General features: G+C 33.8%; 1 protein-coding gene across 2 annotated transcripts in view; it reads left to right on the top strand.

The window, feature by feature from the left end:
- LOC105486073 (protocadherin 10) overlaps nt 1-23,531 on the top strand; it is a 62,319-nt gene extending 38,788 nt beyond the window's left edge. The window contains exon 5 of one of the 2 annotated variants that reach the window (XM_011748751.3): nt 20,019-23,531. In XM_011748751.3, the coding sequence (XP_011747053.1) occupies nt 20,019-20,089 (71 nt within the window). In that variant the 3' untranslated portion in view covers nt 20,090-23,531. Of the gene's footprint in view, nt 1-2,022; nt 12,371-20,018 lie in introns of those variants that run through there. The other variant, XM_011748752.3, reaches the window with a different exon arrangement.
- The last annotated feature ends 1,445 nt before the right edge of the window (nt 23,532-24,976 follow it).

Genomic DNA, 24,976 nt, shown 5'->3' with positions numbered 1-24,976 from the left:
CCGGCTTATTTTGAAAGAAGTAATATTATTTGTAGGTGACAATATTTTCCTTGGTTGTCTAGAAAGCACAAAATCTTCTGTAAGTAATGATAGTGTTTCTTTTCATTCACCAGTGGGTCCAGTTTGGACAACAAATTATTTGGTGACCGTAATGATTTGCTCTGAGTCATTTTATAAACTTGAACTTCTATGGTTTCACTATTCTAATTTATTGAATAATTTTCAATTCTGATTGGTGTACACATTTATTTGAATTATTTCACATGTAAGTTTCTCATGAAACAGTTTGAACTCAAGGACACAGAAAAATAGGATTTCATTCCATTAAAATAATAATTCCATTTACTTGTAGAATATTCTGTGGAATATTATGACCTGGCTACTGTGTGGTACAATATTGTATCAAATTCATTTTATACTTCTTGATATCATATAATATTACAAAATATGTTCTGATTACTTTCAATACTAGTTATTATACTACATAATACATGTAGATATTTATTTTCATTTTCATTTCTGTTGATGATAGTGCCTGACTGCTATGGTTTTTGTTGTTGTTGTTGTTGTTGTTGTTTGAGATGGAGTTTCGCTCTTGTCTCACAGGCTGGAGTGCAATGGCACGATCTTGGCTCACTGCAACCTCTGCCTCCTGGGTTCAAGCAATTCTCCTGCCTCAGCCTCCACAGTAGCTGGGATTATAGGCGCCCACCACCATGCCAGGCTAATATTTTGTATTTTTAGTAGAGACAAGGATTCACCATGTTGGCCAGACTGGTTTCAAACTCCTGACCTCAGGTGACCCACCCACCTCGGCCTTCCAAATTGCTGGGATTACCGGCGAGAACCACCACATCTGGCTGACTCTATGGTTTTAATTGATGTGCCTGCTAAATGGTGAACTAGTAAACAACTGTTTCATGATCAGAAACTAAGCTTTTGAGGAAAAATAAATGAGGATAAATAGATAATTAGATAGACTTGAAATGAGTTGAAATACCAGAGAATAAGGTTGAGAAGATCAATGTGTTCTTATCTTTGTTTAAAAAAAGCAACCATTTATGAAATTAAAATAATTCAGTTTTGCTACTTAATGTGCTTTGTAACTTTAATGAGATATATGAAAATTTTATCTAAATTCAACTAGCTTTATTTTCAGCACATTTTTGTTATACGTCTGTTATGTGCCACATACTGATTGATATGATACAACTGCTCTCATTGTGCTTATGGTCAAATATTACAAAGTTTATGGATAAGGGAAGAAATATTATTTATCATTACAAATAAAATACTTAAAATTATGAAATCTGGACAATCAAATCTGGGCATTCTGCTTTGTAATTTAATATATTTTATATAACTGGAACAAATTTGATAATATTTTTCTCCCCTTTGCCTTTATTAATTCCTTTGTGAGAAAACTGATTCTCATAAATAAGAATACTTTAAAAAAATGTATGGACCATAAAAAGACTTGGTTTTAAAATTTTATAAATGAGATTAAATAAACCTAGAAAATGTGAGTCATCTTTAAATTATTTTACTACATAAATACTTCCTGGTACCATTTTCTGTAATAAATATTGGTTTAATATATATAATTTATAATTTATGAAATTAAATATAAAACAAGCTATTTATAGATTTTGCTAGAGACATTTTCTAGAAATGTAAGGGCCACACATTTTTTTTTTCTATACTCTTACATAATGAAGTGTAGGGATTGTTTTATTTAGATAACTTTAAGAAGTTAAATCTTGACAAATTTCGTCTTTGGTATATAAAATATCCATTTCCCATGCAAAACTAATTTATAAGAATATCAAAATTATCATTTTCAGAATACCAAACAACAGAATGGCTATGACTACTAGCAGTGAAAAAGTTTGACACTACATGTGTTTGGTATGAGGGTACAACTAGTTTCTAATTGTATTTCTTTCTTTTACAATAACATGTAATTCTAAACTCCAAAAATCAACCTATTTTTCTTAGAGTATTTTTCTTTCTTTTTCACAGCACGGAAAAGGATATGCTAGTCAATTCTACAGGACTTACCTGAAGCAGCATGATTTGCACAAAGTCGACCAACAAAAGCATCAACTTTTCAACTTCATTATCTTGGCCATCCAGTTAGTCATGTGTAACTGATTTAGATTTCGGGCGGAGTCATCATGGCCAATTATAGGACCTAATTGCTCTCAGCAGGCCTGAGAAATGAGTTGAAATGTGCAGAACTGTAGAAACTTTAGAGGCAACTGATTTTGCCTCCCCGATCAGTGTGTGCCTGTTTACAGCACTATCTATCTTTCTCTCTCCAAATGTCACTGAGCCCTTTAGATGTTTATATTCACCTCGAGAAGCCAGTCATAAAGATAAAGGAAATTTGTGCATTATAAATGCAATATCACTGTTTTAAACTTGACTGTTTTATATTATTTTTGTGTGATCAAGTGTCCCCCAAACTATTCCAACTTTACAAGAGAAATTGTGATTATGTTCTTTTCACCTGTGGGTTATAAAAAATGTTGTATTCTGAAGACCCACAAAATATCAAAGACATTCTGTAGTTTATACACCGTGTTGCAAAGTGTTTACTGTACTATTTCAAAGCTTCTAAATAAATATAAAATATATATATTATATTATATAATTTTCCTAAAATGTGGTACAACTCAGTTGGTTTTTAAATGGATGCATACAGTCCACATAATACAATAAAATAAAAGGTAATTCAGGGTCCCAACGACAAACTTACTAAGAAAAAATCATTAATAGTTTTCTCCCAATTTTCATATCTTACTCAACCCTGTTTTTCCTTGTTTAAAAGAAAATGATGCTCTAAGCTACAAAATTTTGTCAAAAACTCATACTGAATTTTCAATGCCAAAGACGTAGCTATTAATGTTATCAGACAGAGCACTGACTATGTACTATCAAACTATCTAACAATCTACATGAATCTGATTCTATTTCTATGGCTTTGAATTTAGAATCACTTAAAGCTTTTATAAAGAATCGATAAATTCACCTCTATTTGTTGTTAGAAAAAAAAAAAACACTGGGTGTCTGTACATTTTGTGGTGTAAAATATGTAACTGAAGATTACTATTTTAAGAAGTCATCAGTCATATAACTCACACAGAATTTTATTTTGCATAGTTTTACATAGTTTTTTGACTTAATTACACATGAATATAACATCTATAACTCTATATGAATATATGGAGATATATAAACATCTGAACTGGTAAAGAATAACTAAAATATGAAAGATCTCTAAATTTAAGATAAATTTAGAGATAGAAACATATTACATTTTTGTTTCAGTATTCCATGTGAAAATTTTATAGCTTAAATGTAGTCAGTGTTTGATTAATGAAAAAATTCTTCATGAGTCAGCCTTCAAAAGTTAAGCTTGCCTTTTACTTTTATGTCAACAATATTAATTATTAAATTTAGTAAGAAGCACTTTCCTTTCTTTTATATATTTTTTCTACTGTTTATGCTGGTTAGAACACATTGGAGAGAGGGGAAAAAAATCAGACAATGTAAGATAATCTTTCAAGGAAAAAACAAAATTGTCACAGCTCCCCTCACCCTTTAAAACATTATATCAAAACATTATATCAAACCTTCAACATTATAGCAAAATGTTTGCCCAGTTCAAATTAGAAACCTGTTTTGAAATACTTCCCTTAATTTTTAACTGATCTTATATTCAATGACAATTTGAGCTGCACTGTGTTATTAAAGAATAGACTAAAACTTAACACTTGACAAATGTTCTTCATCACATTTTATGTAACTTAAGTGGAAATTTTTCCTTAGATTTAACATTAAAATGCGTATAGACACACACACACACATACACACACACACACACACACACACTTAGGTCCTGATATGTACATTTAGAGTGATATATTGGTATCTCTCATTTGACTGTTATCAAATTAGATATTAATATATCATATTCCAGTCAGTTCATATATCAAAATAATGTATGTAATGTTCCAGCCTTTCGAAGTCTCTTTAAACATATATGAAGCTAACAGATCATATGTAATACAAAAAGCACATAAATTCACTAAGTGCAGCAGTAACATTTTCTTAAACTTTTGGCATTGCTACTACATTAGTATTTTGAATGATAGACTATTTTAGTAAGGAAATGTTTATACATAATTTAACAGGAAAAAAATCTATTTGTTCCAATTCTTTTGTTTAACAAGAAAATGATTTTCTTGTTGAGTCACTCTGCTTTAATTAAAACTTTTCATGCATCATTTTGCAATCATGGATGAATATCCACATCTATCTTCCTTACTGCATGCATTGAAAATAAGATTATGCTCACTTCATGTATAGTAATTATATTAAGTCACTTACTTCAAAGACATTTTTCTTTAATTATTTAACCTTTTATATCATTGTATATAATCTCCCTTGAACCAACTTTTTATATTATATATTTGTGTATTAGTTATTTTCATATATCCTAGTAACCAGTTATACTAACTTACATTTTAGTTCTTAAATTACACCATCAATCTACAAAACCAAAACCAGAATTTCTTCCAAATTTGGGGGACAAATAGTATTGTTTAAGGATAAAATGCTAAATTATTAGGTCATTAATCAACTATCTGTTGCATCCAAAGTAAATTAGAAGTTACAGCAGAGTAAGGATATGATTCTAGTAAGTTGGTTAAAATGTTTTCTTCCCATGAGGGGTACTATAAAATGGAAAGTGCAACCAACAAATAATGAAAGTTTCTAATTAAGCATTTACTAGATTAATATATCAAGGAATTTTAGAATAGGCTTTCTATTTAATCTGGTCATTCTAATATCCAATCTTACATAATTTTATATACATCAAAGAAAAATAATATCCATCTTATTAGACAGTATTTCATCAGTAAATTATTTCAGAAAAAAATAATCATGTCATTTACTCCTTGTTAACATGGTTAGTTTTAGAGCAGTCAAAGTCAAAAAAAAAATTTCCTGTGGAAACAGTGTCTTAATGTTTCAAAGGTATGTCAAAAGACAATTTTTAGAAAATATTTCATCCACATGTAGAATTCTAATTTTTAACGTGTGAACATAGTTTGGTGAAATCATCTTAAATCATATTTAAATATCACATCAGAATTACTTCACAGATATAATAGTGTCAATATGTGTGTCTTTTCTCGGCAAATATTAAGGAAATGTGTATTTTATTTTATAAAGATATTAAATGCAATGCCTTTATCAAACATTGCAAATTAAGAACTATAGTTGAATATTTGAATATTTTAATTTCTCATTGTTTTATTTGTTAATTGGGTTGTAATTTGCCATCAGATTCTCTGTATTATAGAAGCTATCTTGCTTCTTCAATTAAGAGGAGGAAAAAGAATCTCACAATTCTCAACATAATCTTTAACAACTGTACATTAATTGTACCATTTTACCTTCTAAACATTGTTTACTGGAGCTCAGTTAATCTTTAAAACAATTACTCAGGCAGAATGTGGCAAAAGTTCAGCAAGATCAAGAAAAGTATTTAAGTTACTGACTGATCATAGCACTGTTATTTGTCATTGCATGTATTTTCCCCCCTCATTTTTCTATGTGTGCTATTGATACCCAAGGAACTCAAAAATACTTAAAATATTGGTATACTTGATGATTTTTCTGAAAATCTTATATTTTTCATATTACAATTTCTTGGGTTCTTTATCTTTTTCAAGTCTAATTTTGTAGTGGTAAAGGCTTTGCACTTAACATCCTTTTATGTTCCTTTTTAACAAGGAAAAACAGAAAATAATGGAATTCCATATTTTTTACACCATGAAGTAGTAAAATTATTTTATATATTGTTAGTACTTCAAGAAACATCCCTCTGTGAAGTCAGACAAAATCCTTATACAGTAATTTGTGAAACTGTTCAGTAGAGTATTTTTTTCTTCAAATCTTGGCATAGGTTTTAGATTATAGCATTCTGTAAGAATGCGGGTAGATGGGTGCCGCCAGAGTATTGCAGGCAATAATACGACTAAAATTCTAATACTTTTAGTGTGCATGCATGTATTTCTAATCACTGTTATTTTTTAAGTATTTGTAACATTAGAAAAATTGCTTTTATTTCTTGAAAATTTGTCACATGCTTAGTTTGAAGTTTTACTCTCCAGATGTTTTTGAGTTGCATAAAAATCTTGCATTCATCATTCAAAAAATACTAAATTTCACATGAGACTCAAAAATTTCTGAATGATAGAACTCAGACTTCCAATACATTCATACATGCTAGAGCTGAAAGTAAGCAGGGAATTTCAGCTCTAAACACATTTTTGAGACAGTTATCTGTGAGTGAAAACAGGGTATTATAACTAAAGATGAGTTTCAATCTTAACTATAGTGTTTGTTACTGTGAATGCTATAATAATACATAAGTAAAATGAGTGTAAATGTAATAAATTATTTTATACTGCTGTATACATATGAAATAAATAAAACTAGGATACATATTATGCCATTTTTCCATGCATGCATCTTCCACTGACGCCTGAGGGAGCTTTGAATAAAAATCAGTGGCAAATATGGCTCTAAGTTTAAAAACATCTAATGCTGATTTAGTAATTTCAGTCTTAATATAACAGGTCTAAGGGGACATCTGTTCAAAACTGAGTCTCATTTGAAGCAGCATATGCTAGGTTTTAAAGAATTTCATTATATTTATAGTTTTGAAAGTAGACATTTCGTTGTATATGATTCTCATGATACCCAAAATGAGTCATAGAAGCATCTATTTTTCCACCTAATGCTGTATTTACTTTTTAACTTTTTTTTGATGTGTAGTAAATCCAAGGGTCCACAAAGATTAACATAGAGGTTGTACTTAAGATATGAGTGCCTTCAAGCAATAAAAGAAAAGGATTTTATCTAAAACTTTAGAAACACAGCATTTCATATTTAAAGTTGACAGAAATGTAAGGAAAAAATCCATATGGGTATCATTTTCCAGGTAGAAAATGTGAATTAAGGGACAGATACTTTTTACAATATTAAAATAATCAAATTAACCCCATAGAAATTTAGGTCTGAATTAACTACAAGGTAAAATAAGAAATGTGCTTCTTAATCTCATGTTTTTTTCTCTGTAACTGATTTTCTTGAGTTCAAATTGCACATATCTGAACCAAGGTTCATTTTATAAGGCAACAAGTTGGCCGGGGGGGAGGGTGTGGCTAGGCGTTTCTCTTGCTTTGAACATCTAATAAACCAATTCAGTGGAAGAGAAGGGAATGAAATACAGAAGAATGATAGTTCTCAATGAAATGTTAACAGCTATGATTACAAGTTGCCTTGGTTCTCCCTGTATATCTCTACCTTTTATCCCTTACTTTCACTCTTTCTGGGAAATATAACATAGACTCTTTAAAATTATGAATTTTCAGTGGTAAAATTAAATTGTATTAGATGACAGACATATACTGAGGTCTGACAGTGAGAGAATGTACGAATGAATGGTACTATTTGCTTTTAGGAAAATTCTAATTTCCAAGGAAATTGGAGGAAAATATTAAATAATCAAATAATTAAGTGATCAAAATTTATGGTTGAGAGTTATCAGTGGCCCGAGATTATAACATAAAAAAATAAGTAAATAGAATAGAAAAATAGATTAGAAAAGCATCAAAATACATCATTTATGTAAAAGCAAATGGTTCTTTGTGAAGCTTTTTTCAGATATATGTATAAAATAGGTCACAATGTAAAATATATTTCTTACTGTGAATCACTCCCCAAAATATTTGAAAAGCACTACACCATATGATCTGTATTTCAAATTTAAACTTATTTAATGCTGTGGAAACAGGGAAGATATTTTTGAAGTTAGCTCACATCTGAATCTTAATCTTTTACCCTTTGTAAAATATGGATAAGTACACTTAGTTGTAGAATAGATGTGAGGATTAGATGAGCGGATAAATCTGAAATGCATAGCACAATGCTAACACAGACTTGTAACTGCCCAACAGGTTCACCTTGCCCACTGCTTAGACACAGCCAATTTATCATGACAGGGGAATTGCAATAGAGAAAGTTGTTCATGCAGAGCCTGCTGTTAGGGAGACAAGAGTTTTATTATTACTCAAATCAGTTTTCCAGAGTATTTGGGGAATCAGAGTTTTTAAGGATAATTTGGTGGGTAAGGGGACCAGTGAATCAGGTCTGATTAGATGGTTCAGAGAAGAAATCATAGGAAATAGAAGCTGTTAAGCTGTCATGTTGCACTGTTAGTTCCTGGCTGGGGGTCACAAGACCGGATGCACCAGTTTATCAATCTGGGTGGTGCCAACTGATTGATTAAGTACAGAGTCTCCAAAATATCTCAAACAGTGATCTTAGGTATTACAATAGTGAGGTTATCCCCAGAAGAAATTTAGAAAAGGTCAGAATCTTGTAGCCTTCAACTGCATGACTCTTAAACCATAATCTCTAATCTTGTGGCTAATTTTTTAGTCCTACAAAGGCAGTCTAGTCCCCAGACAGGAAAGGGGTTTGTTTTGGGAAAGGGCTGTTATCATCTTTGTTTCAAAGTTAAACTATAAACCAAGTTTCTCCCAAAGTTAGCTTGGCCTATGCCTAGGAGTGAACAAGGACAGCTTGGAGGTTAAAAGCAAGATGGGATTGGCTAGTTTGGATCTCTTTCACTGCAATAATTTTCTCAGTTATAATTTTACAATGGTAGTTTCACAATGAAAGTAGTATATGTTATTACTTTTTTTTCCCAACATTTAACCACTGATCTTGGTTACCAAAAGTATAGAATACAGTCTACAAACAAAAGAAATTCTTTTCTCTAAATTCCAACCTGCCACAGAGTTGTGTCTAAGCAGTGCAAATTTCAAACCCTCAAGATGAAAGTAGACTTGCCTTTGGTATCCACTCATCAGCTCAGTTCATATTTGCCTCTCCATTTATCAGTAGTATGGAGTACAAAAAATAAAACACATCTGGCTAGCTTCACTTTCTTCCACCCCTTCATTTTACGACTCTCAAATAGTCCTCTATCTCTACTGTTGAAAAATACATGTGTATGTTTGCACTAGGACATATTTAACTGACCCTAATGTCCTTTCTGAATATGTATTTCCATACAAATAAATGCTTGTTGGAAATACCGAATATTTGAAAGAATCATTTTGTTTGCATATGATTTTCATAAAAATGAATTAGGGCAGTGTTTAGTATCTGCTCAATAGAATTGAATTTTAAAAGTTGCTGTAATAGTAGACTTCTTGAAATTGTCATTACTTAGCTTGACAGGCTCTGTTCCCTAGAGGTGTCCTTTGGGTGTTCAGAATATAACTAAAATCTCCTTTTTTTTTTTTTTTTTTTTCTTTTGAATCAAAAGTTTTATCTCCTTGTCAGGAAAACTAGGTTTTAAATTTCCCAGTTAAGGTAGTTCAAATTAATCTGTAACTTAACTGATATTTCTAAAGGAGTATTCATATTGTGAAGGGAATTAATTGATCCATATTGAAAATATTGTGTAGGTGAAGATATTTTTGTTTTGGTATGCTTCTTTATTTTTTGTAGAAAACATCTGATGATCATTGGGCAGTTCCTCAACCAATCTGTCTGAAAGATAGGAACATTTAGATAACATTGCAATCACCTAATCTGAAACACAATCCCCATCTCCATTTTCTCCCTAGCATTATGAAAAACTCTTATCTTGATCATGAAAAAAAGAAGTGTTGGCATGGTGAATTGTGTAAGCCCACAACTCTAAATGTTACTTCAAAAATGTGAGAATTCTCTTATTCTCAGTTGTGTTTCTTAATTAATAATAGAGTGAATAGCCAATTTCAAACTTCTCTAGCAAAATATTTCTCTCAAAATTGTGTGTGTGTGTGTGTGTGTGTGTGTGTGTGTAATTGGGAAAAGTAATAACAGGCTCATATGAAAGAATTACATGAACATAAAGAATCATATTATAGGTAAAACATCCACCTTTTGTTCCCCTCTAATGTTAGTCTTTAAAGTATCAACATGCCTGTTTGGAAAGCAATAGTATTTGATCATCAACAAACTGGCATGGGCCTTTCAACACCACGCAATCAATGATTTATTTTAACATTACATGAAAACCACCCTTATTTATGACAGGGCTACGAAGACTCAAAAAAAAAAAAAAAAAAAAAAAAAAAAAAAAAAAAAAAAAAAAAAACATGGTTGTAACAGAATATACCAAATGAAACTGAATTAAAAACAGAGAGAATGAGAGGTGTGTGAGAGTTACATTTTAAGATACATAAGTTAAGATAAGGAAAAAAGTAATGAAAACAAATGATAAGTAATTCTATTTTAACCTGACAAAGAATGAAATAAAGTGGTATAGTACTCCTTAAGCAACATTAAGAAGTATATTAAATTTTATTTTAAAATGTGGTAATATCAAACCACCTCATTGAATGCCTCCATAGATGCTTACGTTGCTTCCATTGCCTCTTTGACAATGATGTATGGCCTCACATGACAGTGTTTGCAAATATTACTCCATTTAAAGGTGTCTTCCTGATGCTAGGATGATGTCCTTATAACTTTAGAAACCAGAATAGGGAAACATTGGTGATACCACTAACATCATGCAAAAATATGTAATACTGGCCTAGCTTTTTATCAAGTTATATGATAAGGCTACAACAGTGTGGTTATTGGTTATAGATGTTACTGCTGAGGTGAGAAGCAAACTTCTAACTGGAAATCAGTTATTGGGAGTGAAAAGGATATATTAGGTGATTTTTTTACTTTAAGATGTATTTTTGTGTGTGTGAGAAAGCATTTTTTAACACTCTATAGAAGTGTCTATCCAAGTCCTACATATAATAACAATAAAAGATAAAAATAAATGCTACAAATAACTAAGAATTGACTAATTTAGAGTTAGCAAGATAACTTGTCTGGCTGGCGGCTCATACTTGTAATCCCAGCACTTTAGGAGGACGAGGTGTAAGGATCGCTTGAGTTCAGGAGTTGGAGATCAGCCTGGGTGACATGGAGAGACTCTGTCTCTACAAAACAATGTTTTAAAAATTTAGCCGGGAGTAGTGGCGTGCACCTGTAGTCCCAGCTACTTGAAAGGCTGAAATGGTAGGATCACTTGAGCCGGAGAGGTGGCGGTTGCAGTGAGCTGAGACTGTGTCACTGCACTCCAGCCTGGGTGACAGAGTGAAACCCTGTCTAAATAATAATAATAATAATAATAATAATAATAATAATAATACGTTGATTAATTAAATAGCAAGATAACTTGCAACAATGGAAAAGAGAAAAAGAGATGTTGGGGTAAGAAGAGACTACTGTGAATCTCTAGGTAAGGAACAAATGAACCCAATTGACTTAGAATGAACTGGTAAAAATGGAGGGGAGAGGGTAGAATTGAGAGGCCTTTCAGAGGACAAATAGACTGTACTTCTTCACTACCTTGATGGTCAGTCAGCTGATGAAGACGAGGGAGAAATGATGGAGAGGACCATAATGCCATTAAACAAGTTAAGGTAAAGGAAAACAAACAAACAAAAAAAAAAACAATGTGCAGAAAGGTATCTTATTTGTAGAAAGGCTTTCTAATTCTATTATTTAATTTTACTATGTTTTCTGCCAATGTGGGGCCTGAAGTACATTATAGTTGAACAATTCCACAGTTGTTGTTAATTTTTTATTTTTTATTTATTTAGTTATTTTTTGTTTTGAGACGGAATCTTGCTCTGTCACCCAGGCTGGAGTTCGGTGGCGCAATCTCGGCTCACTGCAAGGTCCACCTCCTGGGTTCACACCATTCTGCTGCCTCAGCCTCCCCAGCAGCTGGGACTACAGGCGGACGCCACCACGCCTGGCTAATTTTTTTGTGTTTTTAGTAGAGACGGGATTTCACCATGTTAGCCAGGATGGTCTCGATCTCCTGACCTCGTGATCCACCCGCCTCGGCCTCCCAAACTGTTGGGATTACAGGGGTGAGCCACCCCGCCCGGCCTTTAATTTTTATTCTAATATAAAATGGTACTATCCATGCTGCATTCTGCTTTATTCTCTGTGTAATAACTGATGGTTATTAATACTATTTAAATTAAATATCTTAAGTCAAAACTTTCTCATTAATGTTTAGAAGCAATTTTATAAATATATGTAAATTATAAATAGTTTTAAAGTTTTTTTGTATGTATAACTTTGACTAGTATATGTACCCAATTAGGCTTGACTCATGTAAAAATAACACAGGTTAAGTCCAACTTTCTGGCTTTTTTGTTTGTTTGTTTGTTTTGTAACACACCCATAACAATAAGTAATAAAGATAAAGAAAATGTTAATAAAAAAATTAAAAGATGCAACAATTGTAAAAGGCATTTTAAAATCTTTCCTATAAATCTGAGTTCAACTAATGTTTTCAACAATTATTTTTGAAGAAGTCTTAACACCTTCAAGTTGTTAAGTCTATGTTCATCAACTATCTTCTAACCTCTACTAGCAATTAATCTCATTTTCTATTTTTTAAGCAGGTCCCACAGGATGATAGAATTTTAATGCAGAACAGGGCCTTAAAAATATTTTGGTCTGAATCCCACCTATGAAGAAAATAACACAAATATAAGTCAACTCATGGAAGAACCTAATAATAAACCTAACAACCTACACTAATCCTTTCTCTTGACTCTGAACTCTCCACCTGTGCCAAGCTATGTTTCCATTCTCTGTGTCTTATTTTAAATTGAAATCTTGGGAGTAGTTATATTTGAAAATATGCAAGTAAATTATAACATCTAGAACCTCACTTTATATTTTAAAATTTCCACTTCTTAGTATGTTCATCCATAATGATGATTCTCTCATAAAAGGCACTGTTAAATTTGGTCTAAGTAACTAAAGACAGTTCTTACTATTCTTTTATAGATTTATATTAAAATGAAATGTAGGCATTTTTATTCCTCTTAATGACAAGTTATATTGGTAGTGAGTAAGCACAATTAGAGCCAAATATGAGTATGTCTCCCAGAGAAATCACATTGAACAAACTGCTGCATCACCAAGAGTAAATCTGACTAACCTGATTTTACAAAATCATCATCATTTCACCCAATAATTTCACCCAAGCTAGCTCAATATACTTCAACTAATTTAGTGAAGCATTGAAAGAAAAATAGGAAGGCATGCAAAGGGTAGTTTAGTCATGTATTATTCACCCCATTGAAGGAGGCATTCCCACCATAGGGTTATGGGAATGGAGACACACACCTAACAGTGGACAGATGGATGACAATGACAGCAATTTTTTAGTCAAATATTCTCACAACCTTGGGGAAGAACCTGCACGACAAAAAAGGCCTTGCTGGGGTTGCACTCGGGGACAGAGCAAACAACCTCCCACTAGAGGATGTGACTGAATTGTTTGAGTAATTCTCTGGGTCTGGGCCTGGAACTGAAACCTCACTACTTAGGGATAAAAAGGAATTATGCTGGGCACGGTGGCTCATGCCTGTAATCCCAGCATTTTGGGAGGCCGAGGCAGGCAGATCACCTGAGGTCGGAAGTTCGAGACCAGCCTGACCAACATAGTCTCTACTAAAAATACAAAACTAGCCGGGCATGGTGGATCATGCCTGTAATCCCAGCTACTCTGGAGGCTGAGGCAGGAGAATGGCTTGAACCTGGGAGGCGGAAGTTGCAGTGAGCCGAGATCATGCCATTACACTCCAGCCTGGGCAACCAGGATTAAACTCCATCTCAAAAAAAAAAAAAAGAAAAAGAAAAAAAGGAATTGTGCTTGAGGATCCCTAATAAAGACAATTCTTTGGCTAGGGGAATCTTATCTTTGGGATCAGAATGCAGAAGGCTTAGGGCATTTGAGGCTCTCTCGGTTATATAAGATATCAAGGCAGCACGTAATATTGGGCCTTAATTTTAGACCCCCACTATCTCCTTGAAGCCTTGGCATCAGTTTATATCTTTGTCATAAGTAGATTGCTATGCAGTGGAACAAACTCCCTAGGATGTGAAGTATGCACTTGACCAGGGTAAAGAGGGCTATGAATGATGGAATCTTCAAAAACATAAACTTTAGTGGTGTCCCGCTTATGACCAATAAAGAAAAGTGAGGGACTTGTGTGGCATTATTGCAGAGAATACAGAGGGATGTGGATTTAAGCTAATCCATACCTATGGCAATAGCAGGGGTTCTATTTACCAGTTAGTAGCTTAAACAGCAATTCTTTGAAGATAGCATTATGCCTTTTACTTAACCTGGCTGTTCAGGGTCTTGAGGGTACATGGAAGTTGCACTGAGTACCTTCTTTAAGAGCCCAACATTGTCTATTTTAAGAAGTAAAGTAAATGCCTTAATCACTATCAATAATGTTTACAACTTTAAAGGAATAAGAAGTGTTCTGGTGAGGCCTTGTATTGTGGCCCTAGTACATATAGTGACATTTGTTGCCTTGATTTTTATATTATGTCTCTGTGGGGCAAGAGATTCTCAGAGATCTTTACCTCCAAGGGATCAACTCTTAGACAACAGACTGAGAGATTATGAAAATGTACGGAAGAAGGCATTTTCCATCCGGGGCTTTTGGTACAAAACTGACTGCCTTATGTTTGGCCAGTTATGCTGACCCTTTCATCCTGTTGTTTATCAGGGACATCCTGACAGAGGAATTTTACTGAAAAGCAGTAAAATTCCATTGAGCTCCATCACGTATAATGGTGGTAGTTGATCCATAAAGTGTATCAACATGTTCTCTCAGTTGTTCGCAGGTTGTTAAGAGTTCCACAAGTGAGTTGATCTCTTCTAGCACTGAGGCATCAGACAAGAGGCTGAGGAGAGGTGAAGCCACTCATTCTTGCAGGGAGGCTATATTAGAGGGTCCAGTTTGGTGCCAGTCTGTTGAAGGAAGTCCTAGGTAGCTATGCAGAACTTATGGAATGCTAATTTCATGACTCAGGGCATAATGGCCAGCTTGGTATGGAGGATCAGAAGCCAATATCTATGAGAGTTCTCTATTTCCAGAAAAGCCCAGTATGTGACCAAAAATTGCCACGCTAAAGATGTATGGTGTAGGGCCAAGGAGAAGTCCACTGTCAGCTTATGCCATGGTATAGAGATTCCAGAAGCAATGAGAAGTGGTCAAATTATATACCTTTATTTGAATTTTGTTCTCTCTCTCTGTATCCAAGATTCCTTCCTTCTTTTTCTAACAAATTTTCCCTTCTATACTCTGCTCATAGTTACAAACTTTTTACTTTAGCAAACCTTAAATAATTATCATAAAGGTTAGGGGCCCTTTCCAAGGAAATGGTTGTATCATAGGGTTTAAGAGCCCCAGACTTAAGTTGGGTTTTAAATAACACCTATGCTATGCCATAGGGGTGTCATGGGTATTTTACCCTGTCAAGCTAAGAATCATGATCTTTATTGCGACAGAGAAACAGACAACATTTTGGCACAATGGAAGAGTTCTGGGGTCATGACCCAGAGGTCATTCTCAAAACCATTGTCTACTATAGGCATGCAGCCTCTCTCCTTTTTTTTTAATCTCTCTGTACAAATTTCCTCAGAATATTTTGAATTTCTAAACATATAAAGTTTAATAATCACAGCTTTCAGTCTGTTTCCTGATCACTCTAGGTGGACACCTTCTGTGTGGTTGAGGGTAAAAATGTTGGGAGCCTAGTAGTCCACCTGTAGACAGCTATCTCATTCCCCAGTGAATATCAGTCAATCTCTTCAGTGCTGGAGACCGCATCTAGTAAGGTCATTTTGACTGTGAGGCAGGCATGGCAGTGAAGTACTTTTGCATGCTGGTAAACAGCAACACTAAGAAAAGCCTAGGTATTTTGGATAGGGTTTTTCACTGGGAGAGTAGCTGCATTACCTCTCCGTTGTTTTAAGAGGGGCTGGTAAGAAATGCTCCTAAACTCTCTCTCATTATTTTTCCATCAGTGTCTTGACCATGGGCTGCCATGGATGTCTACCTTTGTACCCCTGGGAGTCAGGAGGATGCATGGGATGCATTGAGGGAAACAGTTACACAGGAAATGGGCAAGGTGGCTACCTTTGCCTGAACGGCAGCTCTCGTTAGGCAACCTGGGAGCCATGCTTAATTCTTTCTAGGGTATCAGTCTTCTTCTTTTCTACAAACCTGGCAATGTGTCATCCCATGTTCCTCCTGGGGGTGTACAGTCACAGTTAATATCCACGTGGCTGTCCCACGCAGCTAATGGAGGTCACTAGATTAGATGCCATAACCAGAGAGCTCTAGATTACCCTTGATAGGCAGGACTCAAGCACCAGCCTACCTTTAAGGTGCTGTGTTGTCACTACTTTTATGGGCAGGAGACTCAGGGACACTTGCCAAAAACAGACCAAACCCAACAGTCAGTCATGCCTAGGTATAGTCAATTAACAAGAATTCTTCTTTTGGAGAAAAACAAGAGTTTCCTAGAAAGGGAAGAGAAGGAACAAAGTGGTACTGGAAACAATTAGTGGTTTGTTCGCATGTGGCCTTCCTAGTATCATGAAAGTACTTAGCCAAAAGCAATGAATTAAAGTTGACCAGGTGTCCTTGGTCATGGTTGGAGGTCATTCTTTAAGAGGTTATTTTACTTGCCTCCTATTCACTCTATTGGTGAGGGAGACATTCCTGCCCTGGGATTATTGGGATGGAGAATCTGCAGCTGGACACTGGACAAATGGCATCTACAACAATTTATTAGTCACATCTTCTCACATCCTGGGAGAGGAGGACACTACATTCTGCACAGGACCATGTGGAGGTTGCACTTGGAAACAAAGGGAACAACCAGGGACTGTGGGAGAAAAGCTTTGTGTTTCAAGAAGTGAACCCTGGTTCCAAGGGGATGATGTGATTAGCTTATTTGAATAATTCCATGTGTTAGCAGGGAACTGAAACCACTACTAGGAAACCCAGGATAAGCAGGGCCTGTGCCTGGTCTCCTTGATAAGGAGGATGGTTTGGTTAAGAGACCTCATCTTCTGGAGCAGAGTGGGAAGGGAACTTGAAGTTAGACTTTTTGAGTCCTTCCTCGTGATGCCAACACATAACAATGGGCCTTAATTTTAGGCCTCAGACACTAAGGGTGAGCAGTATCTAGTATGAAAAAGACCAAAACTCTATGTGAACACTTGAAGAATTTAGGTCTTGGTCAGGCTTGACTCTTGCCAAATTTTTCTGTTGTTAAGCTTTGATTCTTTGAAAGGGTTTCCATATCATCTTCTAAACAAAGTGGACCATTTTTGTAAATAAACTTTTCATGAACACAGGATCCCCCAGCTCTTTTGTAAACTTGTGAGATAATCTCTTTGTGATTAAGGTCTGAAATCTGGTATTGTGTAACTTGATGGTCCATTTTTATCTGTGTTGCAGGCACTTTGTCAGCTCTTTCAATCTTCAAACCCAAGTCTTTCAACTTTTGGAAATTTTCTCGAGTTATTACTCTCATCATTTCTTCCCTTATTTTTCTTCATTTTTTTGGATCCTTCATTATTTGGATGCTGAACCTCCTCTACTGCTCTGTCAATTTTCATTACTTTTTCTTTTCTATATTTTAAAAATGTACTTTCTGGGGTATTTTGTTATGTATCTATTCCAAACCTCTACTGAGCTTTTTATTTTATTATTACTATTATTATTGTTACTTGAATTCTAAGTAATTTTTGTTTTCTGAATGTTCCTCTTTTAAAGTACTTTTAACTCTTTGTGTATGCAATACTTTATTTTATTCATCCAAATATATTGATGACAGTTTATTTTACATTTCATTTTTTCCAGATAGTGTCTCCTATAATTATGTTAGAGACTTTTCATAACGTTTTATGATACTTGGCTGTCATCTCATAATTAAGAATTTAGGTACTCTAAAATGCTGAAGATAAATTCTGCCCCTGTGTGGAGGACTTGTTGAGTATGTTTGTCTGTAGGATAATCTGGCTAAAATTTAATTGGAGAACTCCTGGTCAATATGTTTAGGCCTATTTTTCTTCTTGGTCTTGTTAGATAACCAAGAGAAATATTTTCAGGTCTTCTGCCTGGAGGTATAAGGGTATAAGCCTGGGTACTTGAATTCTGAAAACTAACTAGGAAAAAAAATCTGCAAGACCCAAGATCCAGACTTCTTGGTATGACGATTGCACTTTAAACTGTACCTGCTGTTTTCTAATGTAGGAGCGCTCTGTTTCAACCTCCTTAGAGAATAATAAATCTCCTGTCTTCTAACCAGAGGGAATAGTTGATCGTCTACATGTGCACAGTTGATGAGGACATCTGGAGGTCTAACTGTTTCTTAATAACATTTTTGGTCCTTTTTATTAGGTTTATTTTTACCCCTACTTCAGAACTAATTTGTGCTATCAATTACTGAGCCTTTGGAATTTTCTGTGGGATAAACCAGGTTTCTTCTTTACACTCTTAGATTCCAGCTAAGGTTTTAAAACTTTTGCAGTTAGTATGTCAATTATGCCTTTTTATCTACTTCCAAACGTTCAGAATGTTGTCATAGTTATTTCCTCAATTGTTTGTCTTTCATTTGTCATTGTAACTTTTTCATTAAACTTTTTTTCACGTTCATAGAGTTTTAGGAGGAAGGAATGTTAGTGCATTAATTGACCTCTCCCCTCTCTGTAACTGGGAGCTTGAAAATAATCTATGGACATAATAAGCAAAGTCTTATAAGCGTAACGCAGAATGTCATGTGGAAATTTGATCTTACATTATTGAGAGTTTGAATATGGGATTCTCTTTAGTATTTTTTTTTAAATATTTTTGCTGTTGTTAGGGCTATATAGAAAAGCATTGATATGTTTGAAATTGAATCACAATTTGGAATTAATAACAAATTTTAAATATAAATAATTCATTTATTTCATTACATATCAATAAATAAAATAATAAAATATGTAATTCATTTTTCCCTATGTCACTATTACAATAACTTATTTTTACTTTTTTTGTAATATCATTATCTTGAAATCTAAAGTAATTTTAAAACAATAATGTTAAAACCAAAGGGGTAATATGCATTGTTATATTTGTTATAGATTAGAATAGTGATTATTTATTCAATTGTCTTTAAGGTTATTATATTATATTACAATATAAAACTTAATATAGCTTTTCTCTCATTGCATTGGTTTATTTACCATATTACTCTATAATGAATAGCGGCCTGAAATTAGTGTCCAAATACTATCAGACAACTAGCAAGCTTCAGCACTTGAGGTCAATTTAATTACACTGTGCATGACAGAAACTAGGCCATTTGGGCATTGCCTTTGCCACCAGCAATTGACACCTGAGTGTTAATGAGCTGATAATTAAGAGTTGGCACATACAGACACATTTTACTGTTTAAGACTAGGATAACCATATGCTGCGTAACTTCTGTGCTAAGTACTTTGTTAGCTCCAGAATTTACACAATTATATTTGTGAGTTGTGTTTTTTTTTTCAAATTTCAATTTTTCATGTTTAAAAAAGATAAAAACTGTTACTTACAAAATGTAAGTAACTGTACTCATCAATTACAAGTTATGAAACTTTCTAAAACTAGCAAGATTATATTTGGAGAGCAATATATTTGGGGAAAAGGAATGCAGAGTTTGTTAGTAAAATTACTTTTAGTTTAAAACCACATTGACGGAACTTGCATTCTGAAATGCCTTTTGCAATATAAAAAAGTACCTAAAGCAATTTAACATGACTGTGTTTATGTAGGATTGACAGCTTCTGTGATGGCCCATAATGATTTTCACATCCTAACATTGACAGCCTTGAGTAATACCTCTCCCCTGAATGTAGATGGGATATAGTAAACCACCTCTAAAAAATCAATGTGATAAAAGTGAAGTGATTTCGCACTTGACATTAGGGTATCGAAATGCTATTGTTTCCATTTTGAAGAACTTCTTATGTACTGTCTTGCTATTTTTTGGATTCCTTGCAGAGCTGTTGTGGAGGCAACTACGTGGAGAGACCCATGTGGCACAAGATCAAGGGCTGTCAACTACCACATGAGTGAGCTTGGAAACAGACTCCCAAGTTGAGCATTCAGATGAAACCACAGCCCCTGCTGACAGTTTGACTGCAACTTTCTGAGAGTCCTTAGCCAGAGGCACCTAGCTAAGCTGCACTAAAATTTTTGAACCACACAGATTGTGCGATAATAAATATTTGTGGTTTTATGTTGCTATGTTTTGGGGTATATTGCCATGCAACAATAAATAGTTAATACATTATGTAGGTGAGAATCTTATTGTCTGATACAGTAATATGAAGTAATATGAAGTATTACAGTAATATGAAGTATTTTTTCTGGTGTGATGTGGCCATTTTCAAAAACAATATGTATAATGTACACATCCTGTTGCTTTACTTTCTCTTCAATTTTCAGTTCTTGCTTACTCCTCTTTTCCTGACCTTGCACACAAAAAATCATCCCCACCATTTTTGGGATTGATCTATCGGCTTAAAAAAAATAAAGCTGTCCTCATCAGATGAAAAATGTATTAACTTTAGTGAATTTTAGTTGTGGGAATTACTTCTAATTTTCTTCTTTGAAACAGTTTGCTTTCCATAGAATCCTCTGTAGGACATATAGCCTTTTATATGCAGATTGGTATAATTATGCTTTGAAATAGCTCTGAATTCCCTGTAGCTTAAACTGAGAACATGAAAGGCCAAATGTTATGTCGAACTGAAGGATATAAAAGTGCACGTACATCAATCCAAAATGAGATATAGAAATGAACAGCTTTCACACAGTGATGTCAGTTTTTGACAGATTATTGAAGGGTCTTTATAAGTGCAGAGACTGCCATGGGTAGCATGAAAACTCTGCCTGGGGATAGCCTTATCAGCTAGTATTTTGTATTTCTTCAAAACCGAAAGGTGATTAGATGTTAAGCAAAACAAGAGAAATACTCTGTGACGAAAGCATTAACTGTCTTCCCAGAAATGACATCTGGTTTCAAATGGCAAAATACAGTGCGATCTAGTGATGGAATCATCTACCCAATCTGACATTCTAGAGATGGCAGCCTAGATGAGGTGCTTACATTTTAAGGTCGATAGAAAACCGACATGGCAATCTTCACCTCCATAGTGATCCCAGTGACAGACAAAGGCCTCTTCTGCACAGGAGGGGAAACTATTGAGCCGGTGACAGACACATCAAGAGTATTTAAAGCACCCACATTCTGTTTTACTAACAGCAGGAAGATTTAAAAAAAAAATAATGGATTTTTATATGTTCATAACTTGAAATCAATACTATGCTTATTTAAAAACAGATTATAAAGAAACTCAACTTTATACTGGAAGAGTACGTAGTGTTAACTTTTAATATCCGATAATTATCATACCTATTTTGAATTAAGTAAAAATATATCTTAGAATTGTTCTCTTGCATCAGCTATTCATAGGCAATCCATTTTTTTTCTACTTACAGCGCGTATCCTCTCCTGAAATCATATCCAAACAAAGGAATTGAATATCCACATTATCTGGGTTTGTTAGTAGAAAGAAATATTTTTTAAATTTAAGACAAAAATCCCCTTAATTCTAGTGTTTCTAGAATGTGCAGATATTAAGTAGGTACAATTGAAATCAATATAAGAGGAGGGCAAAAATTTTTTGAACAAAGCATACGCTTTGAAACTAATGCTGATTCAAAGGGAATTGTGTATGTGAGGAATACAATACTTAGGTATTCATTCTAAGCCAGGAAATTCTACCAAGTTTTGCACTTTGCAAACTTTATCACTTATAATGTGTAAAGTACGTATTGGAAGGAAATGATAACTCAAGTAATAGTTAAGGAAAACATAACTGTTAATTAGCTCTGACACTAAAATTTTTTAAAAATCCAATCTACTAAAATGTTTTTTTCCTGAAATAATTAACATAATGTTTTTAAAAATTAAAAGGTTTCAAACCTATGCCTTAATGTATGCATTAGGTTAGTTCTACTTAATTAATTGATACTTTAGGAAATACACAGACAATATATAATGGATAGCATGATGACTCTAAAATTATTACAAACTGAACTCTCACTTTACTACTTAAAATCATGTGACCTTGGTGAAGTTTTGCTAGTTAACTCACAGACACAAATTATTTCTAATATCTGAACTACGGTCATGAATTAAATTTTAATCAGAATGATGTTAGACAAAATAATTTCCATTTTATAGGGAGAATCCTTTATGATCTGGGGACATACTCATTGCATATATTCATGTGGAATTCCCTGTTCAGGGAAGTTCTGGATAGAAATAAAAAAGCATAATAAACCGTTAAAATCTTATAATACTCTTAATGACTTATTAAAATTGTTCCTGTCATTGGTGATGGGCAATAGTGGTTTCTAGATTTTATCAGCAGGCATGACAAGTCATCTCTTCTTAAACAAGATATTTAGACCTCATTTTATTCCAGTGAATAAAGGGAAGTAAAGAGCATCTCTACCATGAGTTTTTATACAACTCCATACCAAGATATGCACCAAAAGTAATAAAAACATTTTTTTGTAAGAAAATGCAGCTCCAAACTGGCACAAACCGTGACAAGCATATAAGAATCATTTAAAAATAAAAACTAAGATAGTTCTAAAGTTCAGTGAAAGCTGATACTTATTGAGTGCTCCTTCTGTGACAAGTGCTATGCTGGTCATCACTACACTTACATGAGAAATGTACTATCTTTAATCTGTTTAAAATGATAAAGATGTGAAAATCATGTAAACTTTATTTCTTAATTTTAAGGCTAGTGAGTATTGGAGCTGAGAAGTGGCCTCTGGCCAAATGACACCTGCTGTTAGTTCCCTTAAGTGGTATGGGAAATAAGACAAAATAAAATGAAGTAATTCATCACTTAATGTTTATTAAAAAGGTCTAAAATAGGTATCTTATGTATTGAATTTTAAAGATAAATTATTTTAGATACATTAACCCCTCCCATATTTAAACCAAATAGCTATGTAAAACAAAGTTAGTTCATAGTTCAAATAATGGAAATGATCAAGACTTTAAGGCCTAAGTTGTAGGTTTTATGCTTTTTCCTACATCTCCAGACTATGACAGCATATCTCATATTATACTGTTTGTGTGTGTGTGTCTGTGTCTGTGTATGTGTATTTCTGTGTGTGTGTTTGAGTGAAAGAGAGAGAGAAATGAGTTTAGAATAGATGGTAACACTATTGGTAATGAATAGAATAGTATACAATGAAGCACAATATAATACATTGGAATAAAATGAGATCTAAAGATCTTGTTTAAAATTCTCAAATGTATGCTCCCTAAGCCTTCAGTTCCACTAGATTGAGGGTTGGGGTGGAAGTGAAGTATTGGAATTTTTATTTTCAAATGGATACTGCATCCTATATCAATTCCTGAAAGATGTACAATTCCTTAGCTACAGCCTGGAGACAGAACGAGACTCCATCTCAAGTAAATAAATAAATAAATAAATAAATAAATAAATAAATAAATCTCGTGAGTCCTTCAATTAAAAAAAAAAAAAAACTTATCTAACACTTTTTAGCCTATTATTCCTAATCACTGTTCATGAAACTTTTTTTTTTTTAATAAAATTAGCAGCTACAAATGAAAGTTATGAGGAACATACTTTGAGAAAGGTTGATTTATTTTTCCATGTATTTTGCAGAAGTGGAAAATTAGGGCCAGAGGAGTGTGACTTAAGGTCCTTTGGCAAACTAGTAGCAGAACTGGAATTGAAATACACAAAGCTGATACCTTTTATGCATACATCAAACTCAGGACATGGAAGTAGATGTCCTGGGTTGCCATCCGTCTTCTAATACTTTAAATCCGTGTGACTTTTGAAAAATCACTTAACCAAACTGTGCCTTAGTTTTTTATTTTATGATTTGTGACTAATTATTTAACTTTCCTCACTGGATTATCAGCACGTTCCATGGAAAATGCATATAAAATTTATATGCATCATGGCTACAATAAATGTTGTAGTATGTTATATATGTTTAGACAGATTATAGAAGAAGTGAGAAGAATTATTACAAGGTACTAAAGGTTCTACATAGCTCCTTTTCATTAAGTTTGCAAACAAAGCTCTAGGATCGTGTTTATGTATTTGTAGGAAGCAAGAGATGGTCCTGTTGAGAATTCATCTTAAGGAAAAAAAAAAAAAAAACACCTTTTGACATTATCATTAAATAATTACATGTCTGACAGGTGAGAAATAATTAAAATTGTGACATGGCTTTGGACAGTATCTATGTGGGTTCAGATCCTGGCTGTATCACTTACTAGTTCATTAATGGAAGTAGCAACAACTATACTCATGAGATTATTGGAGGAGTATTGTATTATGCTGCTAAGAAGAAATAAATGAGACTGGGTAATTTATAAAGGAAAGAGGTTTAATTGACTCAGTTCCACGTGGCTTGGGAGGACTCAGGAAACTTACAATCATGGTAGAAGGGGAAGCAAACATGTCCTTCTTCACATGGCAGCAGGAGAGAGAAGTGCAGAGCAAAGTGGGGAAAGCCCCTTATAAAACCATCAGATCTCATGAGAACTCACTCACCAACGTGAGAACCTCATGGGGGCACTGCCTGCATGATCTAATCACCTCCCATGAGTTCTCTGTCCCAACACGTGGGGATTACAATTCAAAATGAGTTTTGGGTGGGGACACAGAGTCAGATCATATTGATTATAAATGTCTCTCTGTAAATTATAACTTGTAATAAGGTGCTAAAAATCTTATTTCTTGGTCCTTATTATATACTTAACAATTATTTTTATTTTAGAAGTCAAAGGTAGTCAGATCTCCTACCAGGGACTTAATGATGTCAGTGTTTTTTTATTTTCCTATTTGAAGACTTTTTAAGAGAATAATATTTGAGAGAAGGAGATA

Source organism: Macaca nemestrina, chromosome 3 (assembly GCF_043159975.1).
Source record: "Macaca nemestrina isolate mMacNem1 chromosome 3, mMacNem.hap1, whole genome shotgun sequence".
NCBI lineage: Eukaryota > Metazoa > Chordata > Mammalia > Primates > Cercopithecidae > Macaca > Macaca nemestrina.
The sequence above is the reverse complement of the archived record's forward strand: the minus strand, read 5'-3'. Positions and strand labels throughout refer to the sequence as shown.